This window comes from Tamandua tetradactyla, chromosome 18 (assembly GCF_023851605.1).
Source record: "Tamandua tetradactyla isolate mTamTet1 chromosome 18, mTamTet1.pri, whole genome shotgun sequence".
Taxonomy (NCBI): Eukaryota; Metazoa; Chordata; class Mammalia; order Pilosa; family Myrmecophagidae; genus Tamandua; species Tamandua tetradactyla.
In genome coordinates, this window is record NC_135344.1 from 66923788 (window position 1) to 66945394 (window position 21607).

At 37.8% G+C, this 21607-nt stretch overlaps 1 protein-coding gene across 15 annotated transcripts in view; it reads right to left on the bottom strand.

The window, feature by feature from the left end:
• DLGAP1 (DLG associated protein 1) overlaps positions 1-21607 on the bottom strand; it is a 1070811-nt gene that overhangs the window by 71075 nt on the left and 978129 nt on the right. For all 15 annotated transcript variants that reach the window (XR_013165255.1, XR_013165259.1, XR_013165262.1 and 12 more), the window contains one exon: positions 11514-11884. Coding sequence is in view for 2 of the 15 variants with exons in the window: in XM_077135901.1 (XP_076992016.1) it covers positions 11514-11884 (371 nt within the window). In the remaining 13 variants the exon portion in view is untranslated. The remainder of the gene's footprint in view (positions 1-11513; positions 11885-21607) is intronic.

Consider the following 21607-nt stretch of genomic DNA (forward strand, 5'->3'; position numbering starts at 1 on the left):
TTTTTTACTGGCTTCATGAATAGTCCTTTAATGACTTTATCTAAGCAAGACAGGAACCAGGGTAATTTTCTCTTTGTGGCAATTACATACACTATTACAATTAATATTTTCTTTTTTTTTTTTAAACATGGGCAGGCACTGGGAATCGAACCTGGGTCCTCTGGCATGGCAGGCAAGCATTCTTGCCTGCTGAGCCATCGTGGCCCACCCACAATTAATATTTTATAGGTATCTTTTTACTAACTGGGTGAATGTTTGGAAAAATGCTTAGAAGGAGAAATAATAAATGGAAGGATTGAGCATGTTCAACTATAAGGAATATCACCAAATCGTTCTTCAAAGCATTTATGGTTCTACCATTTTCAGAGCATGGCAGTATTCAGTCCCCTACATCTTCACTAATACTAAATAGTTTCAAACTTTTCAATTTTATATACACAGGAGAAATTATTTATTTGCTTCTTGTGTGTCTATTCTGTAAATTGCCTGCTCATGACCTTAGCACATTTTTTTCCTCTTCTATTGTGTTGCTTATTTTCTTATTCATAGGATTTTTTAATATTTTATGACCCTTAACCTTTTTTATCAGTTTCATGTACTTCTCCCAGTTTAGCACTTTATTTTTAAACTACATTCTTCATTTTAGAGAATCTCAAATTATTTGTGGTCATATCTTATTTTTATGGTTTGAAAAGGCCTTCTTTACCTTAAGCATATTTTTAAAAGTTCTTTCATATTTTATTTTATGCTTTTGTGAGATTTTTCCCTGACCTAATATTTCATTCTTCAACCCGCCATCCTAAACTGTCTATGTGTAAGGTATAGAGATGTAACATTATTTTTTCCCGACATGGATCATCAATTGATCTGGCTCCATTTATTAGTGAATTGATCTTTTTTTTTTTTTGAGATGTCACCTTTATCTTATTCCAAACTTTATCCATATATATTATCCATATATTCCTGTTTTATTGATCTCCTTGTCTTATTGCCCCTTCCCCTCTGTGCTGGTTTGAATCTGTGGTGGACCCCAGAAAAGCCATGTCCTTTAATCCTCATTCAATATTGCTAGCTGGGAACATTTTGATTGTTCCCATGGAGATGTGACCCACCCAATTATGGGTGGTAACTTTTGATTAGATGATTTCCATGGAGGTGTGTCTCTACCCACTGAAGGTGGAGTTGCTTGCTGGAATCCTTTAAAAGAGGAAACATTTTGGAGAGAGTCCCTTTTGTTGAGCCATAAGAGCCACTAGAGCCTATGCAGCCAGAGTCATTTGGAGATGAAGAAGGAATAAGTCCCTGGGGGAGCTTTATGAAACAAGAAGCCTGGAGAGAAAGCTAGCAGATGTCGCCATATTCACCATGTGCCTTTCGAGTTAGAGAAACCCTGAACTTCATCGGCCTTTCTAGAGTGAAGGCAACCTCTTGTAGGTGCCCTAATGTGGACATTTTTATTGACTTGCTTTAATTGGGACATTTTCATGGCCATAGAACTGTAAACTTGCAACTTAATAAATTCTTCCTTTTAAAAGCCATCCCATTTCTGGTATATTGCATTCCAGCAGCTGGCAAACTAGAACACCTTCCTTTTTTTCCAATTATAACATCAATAAATCTTGATATTTACAGGCAAATCTCCTCCTGTAGCTATTTTTTTTTTTAAATATAATTCATTAAAAAAAATCTCTAAGCTCTTTTGGGTTTTTAACTTCTAAATAAACATCAAATCCTTCCTCGCACTAAGTGATAAAAACCACATTGTAATTGTTGTTGCAAATATTTTAAATATTTTTAATTGATTTTTAAAAAATTGTTGTCTGTACATTATTGTGTATTCCCTTATGGGGACACTGAAGAAGCTTACATTTATTCAGGTCTTCTCATATTTTTCAGTGAAGCGTTTAGATTGTTTACAGATAGGTATTATACATTCCTTGTGAAGCTCAATTTCATTGCTTTATGGCTTTTGTTACTATTGCAAATGGATTCTTTTTACTCCATCATATGTTCTGTTTATTGATAATGTACAGATAAGTTATTGATTTATTTCTACTTGTATTGTACTCTTTCACATTACTAAATTCTAATGGTTTTTCAATGAATTATACTGAATTTTCTAGGTGGACATGGATAGCAACTGCAAATAAAGTCTATTTTGTCCTTCCTTTGGAATATTTACACCTCTCTTCTTTTTCTTGAAAGGGAATGAATACTGAATAAACCTGTGAAAACAGCAATCCTTATTTGACAGGACACTGCATTCTAGTGGGAATATCTCCAGCATTTCCCTTTTAAGCATATGTTTAATTTAGTTTCTTATGGATGCTATATATTGTGCTGATATTTGGAATAGATTCTGAATTTTATCAAATATATTTTTTAGCATTTATCTGGATCTCATATTTCTAACCCCCCCCCCGAAGAGGATAAATAACTTTGAATTCCTGCATATACCATACTTGCAAATGGTATGAATTTATACATTAATTTGAAAAAAATTATACTTGGATAAATTCACAAATTTAGATAGAATTTTTACATCTATCTTTGTAAGCATGTCAGTCTGTAATTCTCTTTTACTTGTTGTGTTAGTTAGGATTCAGTTGTCAACTTGGCCAGGTAAGCATACCTAGTTTTGTTTCTGCAGACATAAGCCAATGGTACCTGAACCTCATCTGTTGCTGATTACATCTACAGTAGGCTAGGAGGCGTGTCTGCTGCAATGAGTGATGTCTGACTTAATTGGCTGGTGCTTAAATGAGAGAGCGCAACCTAGCACAGCCTAGCAGCTCAGCATTCCTCATCTCAGCACTCACAGCTCAGCCCAGGCCTTTGGAGATGCAGAAAGAAGTCATCCCAGGGAAAGTTGTTGGAACCCAGGGGCCTGGAGAGAAGACCAGCAGAGACCATCCTGTGCCTTCCACGTAAGAAAGAACCTCAGTGGAAAGTTAGCTGCCTTTCCTCTGAAGAACTAACAAAATAAATCCCCTTTTATTAAAAGCCAATCCGTCTCTGGTGTGTTGCATTCCGGCAGCTAGCAAACTAGAACACTTGTAATCTTTCAAGTGTATCAGAATTAAGTTTGTTTGACTAAATAACATAGGAATTATTTGCTCCTTGAATGTTTGGAAGAACTTGACTGTAAAATCATAATTTTCTACCATTTTGGGTAGCTATAATTTTTACTTCCCTTGTAATTTATTCTATGGTTGTTAGAACTCTTCCCCCAGGTTTTGTACTTCCTCTTGTGTCAGTATTTGTAGTTTACATAGTAAAGCCCTTTTATCTTGGCTTCAAACTTTACCAGCATAAAACTGTCACAAGAGTTTTTTACAGATTTTCTAAAGATTATATCCTTTTCTCAGTCCTAATATTGTTGATTTGTATCTTCCCTCTCTCTCAATCAGAATTGTCTATTTATATGTTCTTTTCAAAGAACCAATTTTGGTTTAATTTAGCAATTCTACTTGAGTTGTTGTTGTAGCTCTGTTTTGTTTTCAAAAGCATTCATTTCTACTTTTACCATTCATAATTCCTTCCTTTTAATTTGTTGTTTTTTTATCTAGCTGTGTGAGCTAAATGTTTAGCCTATATGTTCATATTTGTTCATTAGCTATGAATTGTTCTTAGATATCAACTATGGCTGTAGCCTATATTAAAAATTTATAAGATTCTCATTGTCGTTTATTTCATAATCTCTAATTTTCTCTTTAACTAAAGTGCTATTTAGAAGATGTTTTAATATTTTCAAATGGTTGGATTTTGTTGTCAGTTTATTGTTAATTTCTAGTTTTAATGCATGATGGTTGAAAAACATGACTGCAATATTTCTTTTTGGAACTAATTAAATTTATCTCTGTGGGTTAATTAGATGTGATTTGAGATAGGTTCCCCCAAACAATCTCTTCCCAAATATACATTGGTACTGATTTCAAGGACATCAAAATAAAGTTTATAAAGCCTGAATATATTAAGTACTATCTCCAGAGTTTTCCTTTGTTTTGTTAAGTTGATATATTATAAAACAGAGATAATGTGAGTTTTTTATTTCTCAAAGCCCTTTCAAATCACAGTAACAATTTGTTTGCTTTGTAATATTCTAAAACATTTCAATAAACTTGGCAGGGACAAGTTTTACCATTTGCAATTGGATTTAACTGTTCACTTCGGGCATAAGATATATCTCTGTACACTTGGGCAGATATAAAAGGTAATAAATACGTGAATTTTAGAAGTATAATCTCCAATAACAACTTAACTTTCTTTTACTTTAAGTCAAAGAATAAGAAAGCAACTGCATTTTACATGATGTAATTAAGCTTAAAACTCTTTTAAGCTGTTTTGTAACATGAGTTAAATAACAGTTGAGGGCCTGTCCAAGTGAAAAAAATGAATAAATGAATTAAAAATTACAGTTGAGAGAAGTCACAATAAAACATCTGGAGGTGAAGGAGTTAGGGTTTAAAGCTAGTATGTGAAACTCATCTGTAGCCAAAATTACTCAATAAACTAAAAGACCATGTAACAAACCATTGCCAGCGCCACCTTTGGGGCGATGAAAGGAGCTGGGTGGAAAGAAGGTGGAACTTCATATTTTGTTCTCTATACTTCTGTTGTATGAATCCTTTATAACAACAGTGTATTCATGTAGAGTAATTTTAAGGAAAAAAATTAACATTGACATTGTCCACAACTTTTAAAGTCATATAACTTTGCTCTGAATCCAAAGCAACCAATTCCTCCCCCACCACCCCCAGCACTAGAAGATGAGAAAAAGCACTAGAAGAAGCAGTTCTGGAACCATATTACATACAAGTACAGACGTTTAAATAGTTTAGAACCATATTTAGTTCAGTGAGATGCTCCCACTAGAAGAACCTGGGAACCGAGGTTGCCTACTCACCCCACTCATCTCAAGTTCTTAAATGCACATGCTCATTAAGTGAAATAAGGCCGTGTTTAAAATATTTATTTATTTCTATACCCATTTGCTCTGTGGCACTGGGGCCAGGAGCTGAGAAGATGCTAACACCTTGATGCTACATTTCCCAGGTGTCCTTACTAGCTGGCTTCCAGGAAGGTTCTAACAATGGAAGGTGGGAGGAGGGAAGGGATTCTGTGATTCCACTCTGTGTTGGTGCCCATCCTGCATCAGTGGACAGCTGTGTTCCAGGTGCCTCTCCTAGGACAGTCCATGCACTGGCTGTACCCTCAGAAGCACCAGCACTTGCCTACTTCCCCATGTTCAAGTGCAGAGGCCTTTGTTTTTAGCAATAAGGTACTGGTGACACCACCTTTTCCTTTTTGTTCCCCTAGTCCTGGAGGTGGTAACTGCATACCTGCATCCCCTTATGCCCTCTCAGCCTTCCAGCAACTATATAGCCAATTTTGTATATTAAATGGCCTCTTTGAAAAAACAGCAGGGGTTTGTTTCCTTGAATGGATTCTAAATGACAGAATATAGTTATACTCAAGAAAATTTAAAATGCTTAAAATGTAAGCCACCTGATGTCATTATCAAAGTAGGATGCTGCAGCCTTTTTCTAAGGGGTAGTACCCCAAATTGTACCCAAATTACCCAGTGAAACTTTTTTCAAAATGTGCATGAGAGTTATCTCCCTTCAGAGTCATGATCCTCATTGCAGAGAGAAAAGAAGAGGCAGAGGAGACAGTTAGGAGATAGAGAGCAGAGGAGTGAATCTCTGGACATTGTACTCTGGCTCTAGCCTCACCTCACCTATCTAAACTGTCAGCTTATTTGCATCAAGGTGTTAGCATCTTCTCAGCTTTACTCACTGTATTTAAATTTATCCCTGTAACTTCTACCCCCTTAGTTAGATTTAAAGAGAGACAAATGTCACTTCCCTTACTTATATTTAGGAAGTGGCTTTCAAAATCTTAAAGAAACTGCTGGGTAATCAAATCTCTGTCCTAAAAATAAAGCAAAAAAAGGTTGAGAAACCCCATGGCAGATGATGAAATTTCATTGTACTTCGCTGATTGTGATTTTAAAAGAAGATGATAATAACTAAATCTAATATATGTTAAGCTTTTATTATACCAAGTACTGTGATTAGAGCCTTACATATATTAGGTTAGTCAATTCTTACTACAGTCTAAAAGGTTTCTGTACATTTGGCACTAATATTATTCACATTTACCAGATGAGGAAACTGAGTCACAGAGAAATTAAGAAATTTGCTTAATCCACACAGGTTATAAAATAAATGGTTGTTATATTAACTGTTAGGTACGTATTCCATTAAAAATGTTGGGAAATTCCTGAAACATTGCAGACCCAACCTCCTCCTTTGGATAGCTGGATTCCTCAGAATGTTTGCCCAGTTCCTGATCTCAGATTTCAGATTTCCTAGACATGACTCTTTGCCTGGTCCTCCTGCCGCAGCTCAGGGTGTCTCAACCTCAGCACTAATGACTTTCTCTACTAGATCATTTTTGTTCTGGAGGGTTGTCCTATGCATGGCAGAATGTTTGTTTATCAGCATTCCTGGCTTCTACCCAATGGAAGCCAATAGCAACCTTTAGTGGTGTCAAAAATATCTCCAAAAGAACTTCATCAGGAAAGTAAAAAGACAGCCTACACAATGGGAGACAGTATTTGGAAATGACATATCAGATAAAGGTCTAGTATCCAGAATTTATAAAGAGATTGTTCAACTCAACAACAAAAAGACAGCCAACCCAATTACAAAATGGGAAAAAGACGTGAATAGACACCTCTCAGAGGAGGAAATACAAATGGCCAAAAGGCACATGAAGAGATGTTCAATGTCCCTGGCCATTAGAGAAATGCAAATCAAAACCACAATGAGATATCATCTCACACCCACCAGAATGGCCATTATCAACAAAACAGAAAATGACAAGTGCTGGAGAGGATGCGGAGAAAGAGGCACACTTATCCACTGTTGGTGGGAATGTCAAATGGTGCAACCACTGTGGAAGGCAGTTTGGCGGTTCCTCAAAAAGCTGAATATAGAATTGCCATATGACCCAGCAATACCATTGCTGGGAATCTACTCAAAGGAATTAAGGGCAAAAACTCAAACGGACATTTGTACACCAATGTTTATAGCAGCGTTATTTACAATTGCAAAGAGATGGAAACAGCCAAAATGTCCATCAACAGACGAGTGGCTAAACAAACTGTGGTATATACATACGATGGAATATTATGCAGCTTTAAGACAGGATAAACTTATGAAGCATGTAATAACATGGATGGACCTAGAGAACATTATGCTGAGTGAGTCTAGCCAAAAACTGAAAGACAAATACTGTATGGTCCCACTGATATGAACTGACATTAGTGAATAAACTTGGAATATTTTGTTGGTAACAGAGACCATCAGGAGATACAAACAGGGTAAAATATTGGGTAATTGGAGCTGAAGGGATACAGACTGTGCAACAGGACTGGATACAAAAACTCAGAAATGGACAGCACAATACTACCTAACTGTAATACAATTATGTTAAAACACTGAATGAAGCTGCATGTGAGAATGATAGAGGGAGGGAGGGCTGGGGACATAAATGAAATCAGAAAGAAAGATAGATGTTAAAGATTGAGATGGTATAATCTAGGAATGCCTAGAGTGTATAATAATAGTGACTAAATGTACAAATTTTAAAAATGTTTTTGCATGAGGAAGAACAAAGGAATGTCATTATTACAGGGTGCTGAAAATAGATGGCAATTAATATCTTAAAATGTTACCTTATGTGTGAGACTAAAGCAAAAATGTTTGTTACAAAATTTATATTTTGACTAGTGCATTTCCTAATATAAGTTATGTAGATAGTTTGATTGAACGCCATAAGTACTTGGAATCTCAGGTAGGACATGAGATTTTGTTGGTCTGTCCAGAGTGATGCCCCGATGAATCCCAGAGCGATTTGATCAGTGAGTGGAAAAGTATTTGCAAAGCCCCCTCTGGGGAATGGTGAGAATGGGGAGAAATGCAACTTCCCCAAGTTGAATTCTTGATATTCTCACAAGCAGTGTGGACAACCAAAGCCATAGGCTGAGCCCCCAGTCTTGGGGTTTGTTCATATGAAACTTAACCCCGCAAAGGATAGGTCAAGTCTACTTAAAATTTAGGCCTAAGAGTCACCCCCATGAGAGCCTCTTTTGTTGCTCAGATGTGGCCTCTCTCTCCAGCCAACACAACAAGCAATCTCACCACCCTCCCCCTGTCTATGTGGGACATGACTCCCAGGGGTGTGGGCTTTCCTGGCAATGTGGAACAGAAATCCTAGAATGAGCTGAGACTCAGCATCAAGGGATTGAGAAAAACCCTAGAATGAGCTGAGACTTAGCATCAAGGGATTGAGAAAACCTTCTTGACCAAAAGGGGGAAGAGTGAAATGAGACAAAGTGTCAATGGCTGAGGGATTCCAAACAGAGTCCAGAGGTTGTCCTGGAGGTTATTCTTATGCATTAAGTAGATATCATCTTGTTATTCAAGATGTAATGGAGAGGCTGGAGGGAACTGCCTGAAAATGTAGAGCTGTGTTCCAGAAGCCATGTTTCTTGAGGATGACTGAATAATGATGATTGTGAACACTTTGTGTTTGATGCTCCTTTTATCTACCTTGTCAACAAAGGAGTAGAACATATGGAATAAAAGTAAATAATAGGGGGAACAAATGCTAAAATAAATTTAGTTTGAAATGCTAGTGATCAATGAAAGAGAGGGGTAAGGGGTATGGTAGGTATAATCTTTTATTTTCTCTTTCCTGTATTCATTTTGTTTTTTTTTCTATTGTCTTTTTATTTCTTTTTCTGAATTAATGCAAATGTCCTAAGAAATGATGTATATGCAAGTATGTGATGATACTGAGAATTACTGAATATATATGTAGAATGGAAAAAAATATATATATCTCCAGACATTGTCCAATGCCCCCAAGGAGAAAAAGCACCCCCTTCTTGACTCTGGCTGAGAACCTTAGCCCCCACCTTAAACCTGACCTCTGGAACATCCAACCTATGACTCCTGCTTGCCAGTTTCAATATGTTTTAGTCAAAAACTATTCTTTTTCTTATCCTAGGGTTCAAAGCCTGGGATGTTCAGGAAAGTATTCTAATTCAAAACACATTGCTGTAAAATAATAAAACAGTTAAAATGTAGGGGAAAAATAAAAGGTTGGGAAAGGCTTGGAAACTCTGGTCTGAACAGATGTAAAGGAGCAGGGATGGAGGGAGCCCAAGATCTTAGAATTTTTGGAATTAGCTGTATAATGATATTTGATTAATGTTTTACATTTTGAATTTTTATTTACTTATTATTCCCCATCAAAGAAGCAGTATAATGGAGTCCTGTTAGATATCTAGGTAAAACCTTGGCTCTGCCAGCACAAGGTATGTGACCTTGGGCAAGTTACTGAAATTCTCACTGCTCTTACCTATGGGGTAGAAACAGCAATGACACCTATGCCATGGGGCTGCTGTCGGGGTTACATGGGAGAACCACACACAGTAATTGGACATAATGGTGGAGGAGTGACAGCAGTCTTTTTACTCAGTAAAACATTCAATATTTAAGAAGCAAGATGATTTATGAAGCAAAAACTTTTCTCTCCCAACATTATATGTGGATTTCAGAAATAGTTCCAAATTAGTGGGCGAAAATAATAATCTTAAAACTTGAATTTTATATAAATGCTTTATTCTAAGTAAGAATTATTTGGAGAGTAGTCTATAAGGTTAAGCAGCAGAGCCTGGGAAGTGACTGGGATAAATATACAGAAACTTTTAAATAGAACGAATGCTAAGTCTTGATTATACACTTTGGTGCTAAGATTGGTAAACAGCTGTCTCCAAAATATCTTAACTTAAAAAGCAGATAGCAGAATGGTATGAGGTATATGCTGACATGTGTTTTTAAAAAAGGAGTATAAAAAATATATTTTGTTGAACAGGCAGAAAAGATCTCTACATGGAGAAGAAAAAACTTGTTATGTTGGTCTCCTCCTGAGAGAAGAACTGACTGGCTGTTGAATAGGAATGGGGTGGTGGCTACTCATTGTACAACTTTTTATAACTTATGAGTTTTTTGAACCATGGAATGCATTACCTATCGAAAAATAATCTAAAACAAAGGAGGAAAGAAATAAATTAACTATTAAGGAAGTAGAAGAAAACCACTATTATTGCGTGCCAACCTTGCCCCAATAGGAAGCTAGTTTTTTCAACTCAATCCTCAAAATAGTACTCTGATGAATAGACAAAGAAACCGAGGCTCAGAAAGATGAAGTAATTTGTCTAGGGCAACACAGAGGACTGACCTCTGTTTGCCCCACTCCTCAAAGTCCCTTGAGTGGGGCAGGCCACACTGGCTCAGCAGGCAGAGTTCTCGCCTGCCATGCCGGAGACCCGGGTTCGATTCCTGGTGCCTACTCATGAAAAAAAAAATCCCTTGAGTGGTGTTAGGGGACCTGGTTTCTAGAGGAAAGCTGGGGACAATTCCAAATGGGGCTGTCTGAGGGCCTTGTCTCATACTGCGTCATTTACTCCCAAGCACCGTGCTACAAGTTCTTTTAGGGACCTTGACAAAAAGGCATTTGACTCATTGCTACTAGGAAAGTTTAACTGCCCTTCTATAGTGGACTTTGCAGAGCTGACTGTGAAAACATATCATCGCTGTGAGAATGCACCCCATACTTGGCATATATATGTGCTTTTGTGCTGGCTAAGAGTGGATGCACTGATTGGACACCAAGTTGGGCAGCTGTTAATCAAAAGGCACCTGTGGAAGGATGTGGCACAACAAAAGGGGAGAAAAAGAATGACTCTTGTCTGTCTATCTAAGGAAATTTCTAGTAGGGTAAGCCAAGCTGAACGGATGGGAAAACAAGGCGGAATCAATTTGATCTTATCTTTGAGAAGCAGAAAACAGTGACCTGAACTGAGAAGCCTGCCGATAGTCTACCATTTTTATGACACGCATGATTAAATAGCCAACAATATGCTGAAATGGATGCAGATTCCTCCCTGGTGATGCTGTGCAGTGAGTTATTGCATTCTACACTATCGGACATTTTGGTCTGGCTCTCCCTCATGCCCACATCTATGAGAAGTGATTCCTTCTCACATAGTTGTTCAATAGCGTTGAACATATTGTAATGCCATCTGATAATCCAGGTTACTATTGGATGTCCACTTCTTTTTTTTGAGAATCAAAACGTGCATTAGGAATTGAAGGCACTTTATGTTCGACTGTGTCCATGTTTGTTTCAACACTCTACAGTTTGAGTCACACAGTCAACGCAGAGAACAAAAATAATACTCAATCTCTACAGACAAAATACCATCATAATTTGGATCACATGGAACAATTTAGGGAGTTGAGAGCCAATTCTTTGAAAATCTGGCCCTACCCACAGTTATAGCACCCAAAATGGCATAACAGCAAATATTCTGAAAGATAGAAAAGTATGATGGTTCTTAGCTATTTCAAAGGACAGAAGGGGAGTCTTGTTACCTGTATCCCAATGGACAGGCACCGGTTTTTCTTGAAGTGGTCCTTCTTTCTGTCCTCTGCAGTGACAGTGGCTACGGTGGTGGTGGTGACAGTGGCAGTGTTATTGCCCATATGTTGACTTGCAGGACCGTGGATCTGGGCATTGGCGGCTTCGATGGCGGCCGTCAGAGCCTTCATGCTGTCCAGGCTCTCCGTGGAGTTGCTGAGTCCAGACTGGCTGATGATGTCCCCTCGCTGGCCTTGTCCATCCATGTAGGCATCCTGCGCAGACTCTGTGCTACTCTGGGCTGTGATAGAAATGAAAGGTTTCGTGGTAGTTCTGGGTGGGACTGGAGGTGGAGTCTTCTTATATGTTGTAATGCAAGATGACACTGGAAAACAGCGAAAACAAAGACACTGTGATTTCTGGGTGGGTTCTCATTCCTGATAAGTAACTGGTGTACGCTGGAAGTTGGGGCACATGAAACACACTAAGACATTTAACATGAAACAAATCCATTGGCAGGCTGAGTAGGATCAATGCTCTGGGGGAAATTTGCCTCCTATGAGGGGACCCCCTCGAAGTTGGAAGGGAAAAGGATTGATAAACATTGACTTCTGAAATGGAAATTAATACAAGTCAACATAAAATGGACACTATTGACCACCTGTAGACATCTCCCCAGGCAACAATGAGCCCTGAGAGATCATCTATAAATGTAGATAAGGCAAGGGTGGGTTCTACATTCTCAGGCAAACATTAAATTCAGCTGATGTTAAACTAAGTAACTTATCAGAGAAGATTCTGGTGGTTGGTAGTAAACATTGAAAAAAGAACAGGGAAAGCTAAGAGTTTGTGAACACGCACATTCCAAATGTGATCCCGAGTATGAGTGCCTGGGGAGTCGTGAGCCCAGGGTGAAGGACACATCGTCAGAGCTTTGTGTGACCTGCTTTGTTCTCATTTTTCTGTAGAAGTGCGCTGTATATAAACTTTTTTTCTTATTTTATATACAAACTTTTGATCTGAGTTTTTTTGTTTGTTTTCTGAGCACAACTACCCACTGACAGGGATTTCACTCTGCAAAAGTCTCCTATTGTAAAACTGAAATTAAATTTGCATTCTAGTTTATCAATCAGTCTTTTCTGTATGTTTGATCTGTATTTGCCTACTCCCAAAAATGCTTTCATAATAGATGATTTGATTGATTCAAGGGCTGGAATCTACTCAGCTGAGGTTTGCTTTTTAGACAGGTCAATTGAGTCAAAGTCCTCACTGAGGGCTACTCAGCCCCTTACTCCAACATCTGATTATCATGCTGAGGATCCTGGAGAAGCTTTGCACATTTGTTTTCAGTTTTCTACTTGTGGAATACGATTTAGAAAAATGATGATTAAAAAAGACTTACATTTCCAAGTAGGAATTCCCTTGGAAATGAATTATTCCTTAACCAGCTTTCTAATGCTTTTGCTTCATCCCCCAAAAAGCATTTCAACCAAGGATCAGACAGAAGAAAGAATGAATAAAAGTGAACAGAGCCTGAGAAACCTGCAGGAGTCCCAGAAGGAAAAGAAAGAAAGGGGCAGAGAGAATATTCAAGGAGACAATGGCTGAAAACTTCCCAAATTTAATGACTGATATGAATATACCTATCCAGGAAGCTCAACAAACTCTAAACAAGATAAATCCAAATAGACCCATGCTATGACATATTATAATCAGACTGTCAAATGCCAAAGAGAAAGAGAGAATGAGAATACTGAAAAGCATGGAGAGGCAACATGTCACACATAAGGGAGCCTTAATAAGATTAAGTGTCATCTTTCATCAGAAACCATGGAAGCAAGGAGGCAGCTGGATGATACACTTAAAGTACTGGAAAAAAACCTGCCAGCTAACAATTCTATACCTGGCAAAATCATCTTTCAGAAATGAAGGGGTGGGGACAACCAAATCAATAGGCTGAGCCCTTGACCTTGGGGTTCACCTCTATGAAACTTATTCCTGCAAAGGATAGGCTAAGTCTACTAAAAATTTGGCCTAAGAGTCACTCCCAGGAACTGCCTGAAAATGTAGAGTTGTGTTCCAATAGTCATGTTCCTTGAAGATGATTGTATAATGATAAAGCTGGCACAATGTGACTCTGTGATTGTGAAAATCTTGTGTCTGATGCTCCTTTTATCTACCTTATCAACAGATGAGTAAAACAAATGGAATAAAAATAAATAATAGGGGCAACAAATGTTAAAATAAATTTAGATTGAAATGCTCATGATCAATGAGAGGGAGGGGTAAAGGGTATGGTATATATGAATTTTTTTCTGTTTTCTTTTTATTTCTTTTTCTGAATTGATGCAAATATTCTAAGAAATGATCATGATGATGAATGTGCAACCATGTGATGATATTATGAATTACTGATTATATATGTAGAATGGAGTGATCATAATAAAAAAAAAGAGGAAAAAAAATAAAAGACAAAAGAAATAAAAACAGTCACTCCCAGAGAACCTCTTTTGTTGCTCAGATATGGGCTCTCACTCTAAGCTAACAAGGCAAGTGAACTCACTGCCCTCCCCCTCTACGTGGGACGTGACTCCCAGGGGTATATATCTCTATGGCAACGTGGGACAGAAATCCTGGGATGAGCTGGAACCAGCATCAAGGGATTGAGAAAAACTTCTTAACCAAAAGGGGGAAGAGAGAAATGAGACAAAATAAATTGTCCGTGATTTCAAACAGAGTAGAGAGTTTATCCTGGAGGTTATTCTTATGCATTATACAGATATCCCCTTCTTTGTTTATGGTTTTGGAGTGGCTAGAGGGAAGTACCTGAAACTGCAGAGCTGTGTTCCAGTAGCCTTGTGTCTTGAAGATGATTGTATAATGATAATAGCTTTTACAATGTGACTTTGTGATCATGAAAACTTGTGGCTGATACTCCCTTTATCCAGGGTATGGACAGATGAGTAAAAAAATATGGACTCCCCGTCTCCCCAGTGGTTAGTCCAGAGAGTGTGGAGTGTGTGCTCCAGGCTCGGGGCACACATCTATTACTAAAAATTCCAAGAAATAATTTTTTTACTCTTAAAAAAATATCCAAAATTTATGAAAAAGCTGTGTCTCTCCCGCAGGAGACTTTTTTTTCCCCTTCTGTTTTGGTCTGCCAAAGCTGATGCTCCTTTTATCTACAGTGTGGTCAGATGAGTAAAAAATATGGATAAAACTGTCTGAAAATGTAGAGCTGTGTTCCAGTAGCCATGTTTCTTGATGATGATTGTATAATGATAGAGCTTCCACGATGTGACTGTGTGATTGTGAAAACCTTGTGTCTGATGCTCCCTTTATCTACCTTGTCAACAGATGAGTAGAATATATGGAATAAAAATAAATAATAGGGGGAACAAATGTTAAAATAAATTTAGTTTGAAATGCTAGCGATCAATGAAAGTGAGGGGTAAGGGTATGGTATGTAAAATTTTTTTTTTCTGTTTTAGTTTTATTTTTCTGTTGTCTTTTTATGTCTTTTTCTGAATTGATGCAAATGTGTGGTAAATGATCATGATGATGAATATGCAACTATGTGATGATATTGTGAATTGCTCAGTGTATGTGTTGGGAATGTTTGTGCTTCTTGTAATTTTTTTTTAATTAATAAAAAATTAAAAAAAAAGATTTCCCATTTTACCGCCTCAAAAAAATATATGGATAAAAAATACACAAATAATAAGGAGAACAAAGGTTTTTAAAATAAATTGAGTAGATGGAAATGCTAGTGGTCAGTGAGAGGGAGGGGTGAGGGGTATGGTATATACGAGGGGTTTTTTTTTCTTTCTTTCTTTTTCTGGAGTATTTCAAATGTTAAAAAAATGATCTGGTGATAAATACACAACTATGTGATGATATTGTGAGCCACTGATTGTATGCCATGTATGGAATGTTTGTATATTAAAAGTGTTTATATGTCTGCAGGTTGTTTTATCAATAAAAATATTTTTTTAAGTATGAGGGGGAGATGAAGACATTCCCAGATTAAACCCAAGTTCAGGTAGCTCATCACAACTATAACGGATGATTATACAAGGGATGTTAAAGAAAGTTCTGCAGGTTGAAATGAAAGAGCAATAGACAACAGATTGAAGCCACATGAAGAAATAAAGATCTCTGGTAAGGGTAACGACATTGGTAAATATAAATGCCAGTATTATTGTAGTCCTGATTTGTAACTCCACTTTTTACGTCTCACAGGATCTAAAAAGCAAACGTAGAAAATGTAATGACATCAGTTTTTTTGACTCATAATATATGAGCATGTAATTTATGACAAGAACAATATGAAGGTAAGGAAACCTTAATATATAAAGTTTATAAAGGAGGAAAGGAGCATGGTTCAAGTATACTATTGAAGTTAAGTTTATATCAAAGCAAACAAGAGTGTTGCAGATTTAGGGTGTGAAATTTAAGCCCCATGGTAACCACAAAATATGAGAGAATATGCAACTCATAGAGACAGAGATTAGAGTACAGGCTGCCGGGGGGAGTTAAAGCATATGAGTATAGGGTTACTGTTTGGGGAGATGGGTAATTTTTAGAAACAGAAGGTGGTGAGGGCACTGCAATATGATGAATGTGATTAATCTCATTAAATGGTCTGATTTGTAGTGGTTGAGATGGGAATATATATATGTTCCCACAATTGGAAAAAAAAAAAGAGCATCTAAAGAGACGAAATGACAATTAAATGCAATACATGATCCTGGATGTGATACAGTAAGGACATTATTGGGACGTTTGAAAAAATTGGAATATAAAAAGACTTCAAGTTTTATATCATTATTAAATTGCTTGAACTTGGTTAACGGCACTTAAGGTGATTACATAAGTGAATATCCTTGTTTTTAAGGAAATGCACATGGCTGTATTAAGTGTTCAAGGTGCATGATGCATACAACTACTCTCAAATGTTCAGAAAATGGATCGATAAATAGGCAGACAGAATGAAACGGCAAATGTGACAAAAAGTTAAAGTTGGTGGATCTGGGAGACAGAGGTATGTTGAAATTCTTTATAGAGGGTTTGTTTTATTTTTGTTATAATTCTTCTGTAACTTTGACCATACTTCAAAATAAAAAGTTAAATGAACAAATAACATAACTTGAACCCACTGCGTTTCCATCACTTTCTCCCCAACATCAGGCCCACGCCCCCTGTAACATTCCCACTCACAGCTGGCATTGCTGTTGTTGCTTCTAATCCAGCAGACCTGGCCCCTTAGTTCCAAGGTATTACTGATGATTTAGCTGCCTCTCAAGCCACTTCACTGACTGAAACATTCGTTTGGATATTTAAGATGTTTTTTGAGGTCATGTAAAGGAAACATCCCGTACTGAACCATAAACAAAAGGATCCTATTATGCAGTTGTGCTGTTCCACTGTTCTGTGATTTGGAGTCATTTACTTAACCATCAAAGACAGGGACAGAAATGCTTCCCTACTTTCCAGGGATTGTATGAGAATTGAAGGGATTATGATATCGTATGTGTTCTAGAAGGTGTGTAATATAAATAATATAAAGGTAGTCACCTCTCAATTATCTGGAGTAGATATCATCAGAGGCTTACTTCAGGAAACTTTGCATCTAGCTCACTGCATGAAACCCACATTTTTAGCATTTGGACAGTTTAGATATGCAGCCTGACTGCCTATTTCTTAGCTGAGGCATCAGCTCAATAATGTGATTAGTCAAAACGTCAATGTGCAAAGCCAGAAGCAGTAGCCAGCTTTCGAGCAGCCCATTCTCAGGTTCATTCCAGAAGGCCACAGTGATGCCTTGGGCTATGTAATGTAAATATGCTCATTGTTGACATTTGATCTCACTCAATTTAGTTTCATGCACCGTAAACCACCTCTCAGAGCTAGCTTTTGGTGTCCAGGAAGGTTTGAATGATGGTAGCCCTGCTTGGAATAATGCTCTGCTATTCATCTGATGACTCGGTATGGCGGGAGGAAGGAGTGAGCCATAATGAGGAGAAAGTTTATCTATTCTAATCTAATGAAAGGAGATCATTTTGTTACTTCTCCTAATACAAGTCTTTACAATGTGAACTCATTATTTTGTTCAAAATGGATTCACAGGACAGTTGGCCCACTCATATTCCAAAGAAACTAAACAGCACATTCCAACATCAGATGTATGATGTTTTGGATTATTTATTGCTCATTGTTAGCTACCCTTGGTTTCCTCTTTCCATGTGGAAAATCAAAACTGGCCGATGAAACCAAAGAGTAACATTTTATTTGCTATCACATGCTGTAGAAACCCTGCATGATGTGATAAGTGATATGATATAAATGCAGGGGGTGGGTGGGTCATAGTATTCCCAGGTTTATGGTTAGATTTGGGGACCTGAGCCTTTCAATTGGTCCATACACTCCAGGGTCCAAATGCAATTTGATGCCACCTGGTGGCTGTCGTCAGCTCCACTTAGATATCAGCAGGGATAGCTCTGGGTGCCATGATGTGCTGGCACGTTCAGGACAGTAGCAGCAATGCTAGAAATCTAATGGGGTTAGATTGGGCAGGGAGAGTTCTGGGGACATGGTTTCCCCAACAGGTTGGCCCAACTCCAATTCACAAAATTGGTAAGAATTTAAACTTTTCTCACTTTGAAGAAGGATGCTGAACAGAGAGAGGGGCCATTTGCCATGGGGTTATGTTGTAGGGTCTTTGCTTTTATGAGGTTTTACTGCATTGTGAAGTTTGGCACAATCCTGCAGGAGTCCTACTCAAAGAAACATACTCCAGTCATCAAATAGGAATGTTAAAAGAATTCAAATCCTTATGGCTGCCTCTTGATGGAGAGGAAAGGGGAGCTAGTTCTCATAAGGCTTTCTTCATTCTCCAATTTATTTTGTACCATGAGGCTGCTTCAGAAGCTCGTTCAACCACCCTCACTCCTCTTTTTGCCAGTAACACTCTTTCCTAGCTTTGCAGGGTGAGCCCTAAATCATTTCTTCTCTCTGCCTTCTACTAAGGGTAACTTTAAAATTCTACACTCGAGATTCTGCACCACAAATAATTCAGAATCCACTGACAAGGTCCCAGTGCTGGGAGGCATGTGGTTGAGCGAGGTCCAAGGAGGGTGAAAAACAAGTTAATAAATCTTGTCTCTTTAAAACGAAAGAGAAAACGCACGGCTTTATACAATAAGTGAAATACCTGATTTAGGAGTAACAGTTTCAAAAAGACTGATTTAAAAATGCAAGTGCCATACTAAGAAACGATGATCATGCATCTATGTGATGATGTTAAGAATTACTGATTGCATATGTAGAATGGTATGATTTCTAAATGTTGGGTTAATTTTTTTTTCCGTTAATTAATAAAAATAAAAATAAAAAATAAATAAAAAAATGAAAAAAATGCAAATGCTGCTTTTATTTAAGTGGCAGGTGAAAAAGAAATTTGTATTTTTATCATTATTGTTGCTTTACCTAATAAAAAAAATAAATAATAAAATAATAAATAAATAAATATTTTTATTTTGGCCTAATATTTTTATTTCTCATTTCAAATAAGCTGTTTCCCCCTCCTCTGGGTCCTGATATACCACCCAGCTAAAAGTTGGATTCATCCATTTAAAAGCTGAAAGCTATTAGCTGAAAGGACTCATCCATTTACAAGAAGAGTTAGCAGGAACAGAGGACCAGATTTTAGCTGTGACATTTTTCATTCAGATTATACTGCAGAAGGCAGAAGGATTAGAGCTTAGTTTTTATGTTTGAGTTAAGAAGTTTAGGAGAAAATAAATGAGAAGAAATTCCTATCATTTCAGCTCCCAGCTGACTAGTTAATAATGTCTATATTTGCATAAAAATAATGCCAGGGCGGGCCACGGTGGCTCAGCAGGCAGAGTTCTCACCTGCCATGACGGAGACCTGGGTTCAATTCCTGGTGCCTGCCCATGCAAAAAAATAATAATAATAAATAAATAATAAAAAGAAAAGATAATTTAAAATTAATTTTAAAAATTAAAAAAAAAAAGGAACCTTCAAAAAAAAAAAAAAGAAAAGATAATGCCAGCGTTGTAAGCCCCAAGAAAGCCTGTGCCAGGAGTTATTTTTTTCTGTAATGGAGAAGGCTTTCTGGAAAAATATCTAGACACTTATACCTCTGGTTTTCCTTTGTGTTCAAGAACACACAACTGTCAGTGGTTCCAAAATATATGTAGAATCACACCCATTTTTTGTATCTTCTTCTTAATGCTTATTACTGGCTAAGCTAATGGGTCACAGACCCTACAGGTGGTTACTGAAGTTTAGAAATTCTTTCAAATATGAGTAATGGACCCACATAAGGAGCTACAAACAAAAACATCATACGACAACAAAAGCATTCCAAACTCACACGCCTACAGTTATACAGCAGTCAAACAACAGTTCTTTGATATCGACATGTCATCCTAGGCTGTGTTATTAGCCACAAAGCAAACTGCGTCTGATTGGCCTTCAGATGCAGGCTTCTAAGCAGAGCACGGGGCAGGTGTGAGCTTGGATTTGCTTTAAGTTCTATCAGATGGTCTGAGACACCACCACACCACGTAATAGTGAGCTGAAGCCCACCAGGTACTGCCGAGAGCAAGGTCTCCTGACGTTAAAACTGTGATTCAGTCTGGACAGAAGCACCCATAGCCTCCAAAAGGAATTGCTTTATTAAAAAGATTTCTAAAATTTACAGAGGTTAGCGGTGGTGTCTGCAACTGGTTCCTATCAGCTTGCTAGAACTGGTTGTGCCCAGGTCTTCCTGACTCCCGGCTGGCCTGGGTGTGAGGAGGTTCAGCATGGAAATTGGCACCTGCTGTGAGTCAGCAGCGTTTCCCTGGGAGAGCTGGGCGTCAGCCAGCTGCTGGTGCAACCCGAAGCGTGGCCTGCTGAATGGGGGCCGATTACAACTTTTGGATACATGGGGAGATGTGCCATGAAAATAGAAAATAAACTTTTGGAAATTTTTGCAGCAATTTTACAGAGGATTTTGTAAGTCTGTTGAATATCAAAAGAAGAAAACGGTGGGCTTCTTTGTTGTTTTTTCAAATTTCCACTTCCTAGTAATTCATCTTTACCAGAGGATAGCTCTGTGACGGACTGGATATTTAGAAAGCTTTTTAAAAATCAAACTCATCCTTTATCAGAGACAGTTGGAGAAGCAATGGTATATAGTGGTGATGGTAGCACAACATTGTGAATTTACAATATAAATTATATATTTATAGTATATATTTGGATGCAGTTTAAAAGGAAAATTTAGGTTATAAATACATTACTAGAATAAAAATGAAAAAAAGAAACAAAAAACAAAACAGAGACAGAAAAACCAGAAGACTAAACAACCCAAACAGTGAACCCTTATGTAAACCATGGGGACTATGTTTAATAGTATAATTATAAAAATGATCTTTCATCAGTTGTAACAAATGTGCCACACTAATGCAAAGTGTTGATATTAGGACGATATATAGGAACTCTGTATTTTATGCATGATTTTTCTGTAAACTCACAACCTCTCTGAAAAACAAAAACAATACAAAACAAAAAAAGCAAGAAACAGGGCAGAGGTAGTACAAGTGTGTTTAAGAACTTGTCAGAGAGGTAAATGGAAACTGCAGACTACTGCAAGAAAGCAAAATGATGTGAAAAGGCCAAAGACAAAAAAGAACGTGGAAGGACCCAAAGTTGGGACATAAAGAGCTGGAGGCACAAACATAGGGTGAGAAAGACTCAACTCCTGGTGCTGAAGTTAGGTGAGTGCCCATCGCTCAGAAGGCTCCTGGGAGCAGAGGCCGGTCGGGAACAAAGGAGATGCGCCAGGCTGCACATTCCCGGCACACCGGTTCAACAGGAAACTGGCGGGTGCTCAGAGAAGAGAAAAACATATCTGATAGGAATGGTTTAAGGAGAGGAGACGTTAATTTGGGAGAGAAAGGAAACAGCGATTTTCAGTTGTTTGAAGGGCTGCTGTGTATATGATGACATGAGCCTGTTCTGTATAATGCCCTGTTTATGAGGTGAGCTGTGTCCCCCGATAAGATACATTCAAGTTCTAACCCTCCTGTACCTC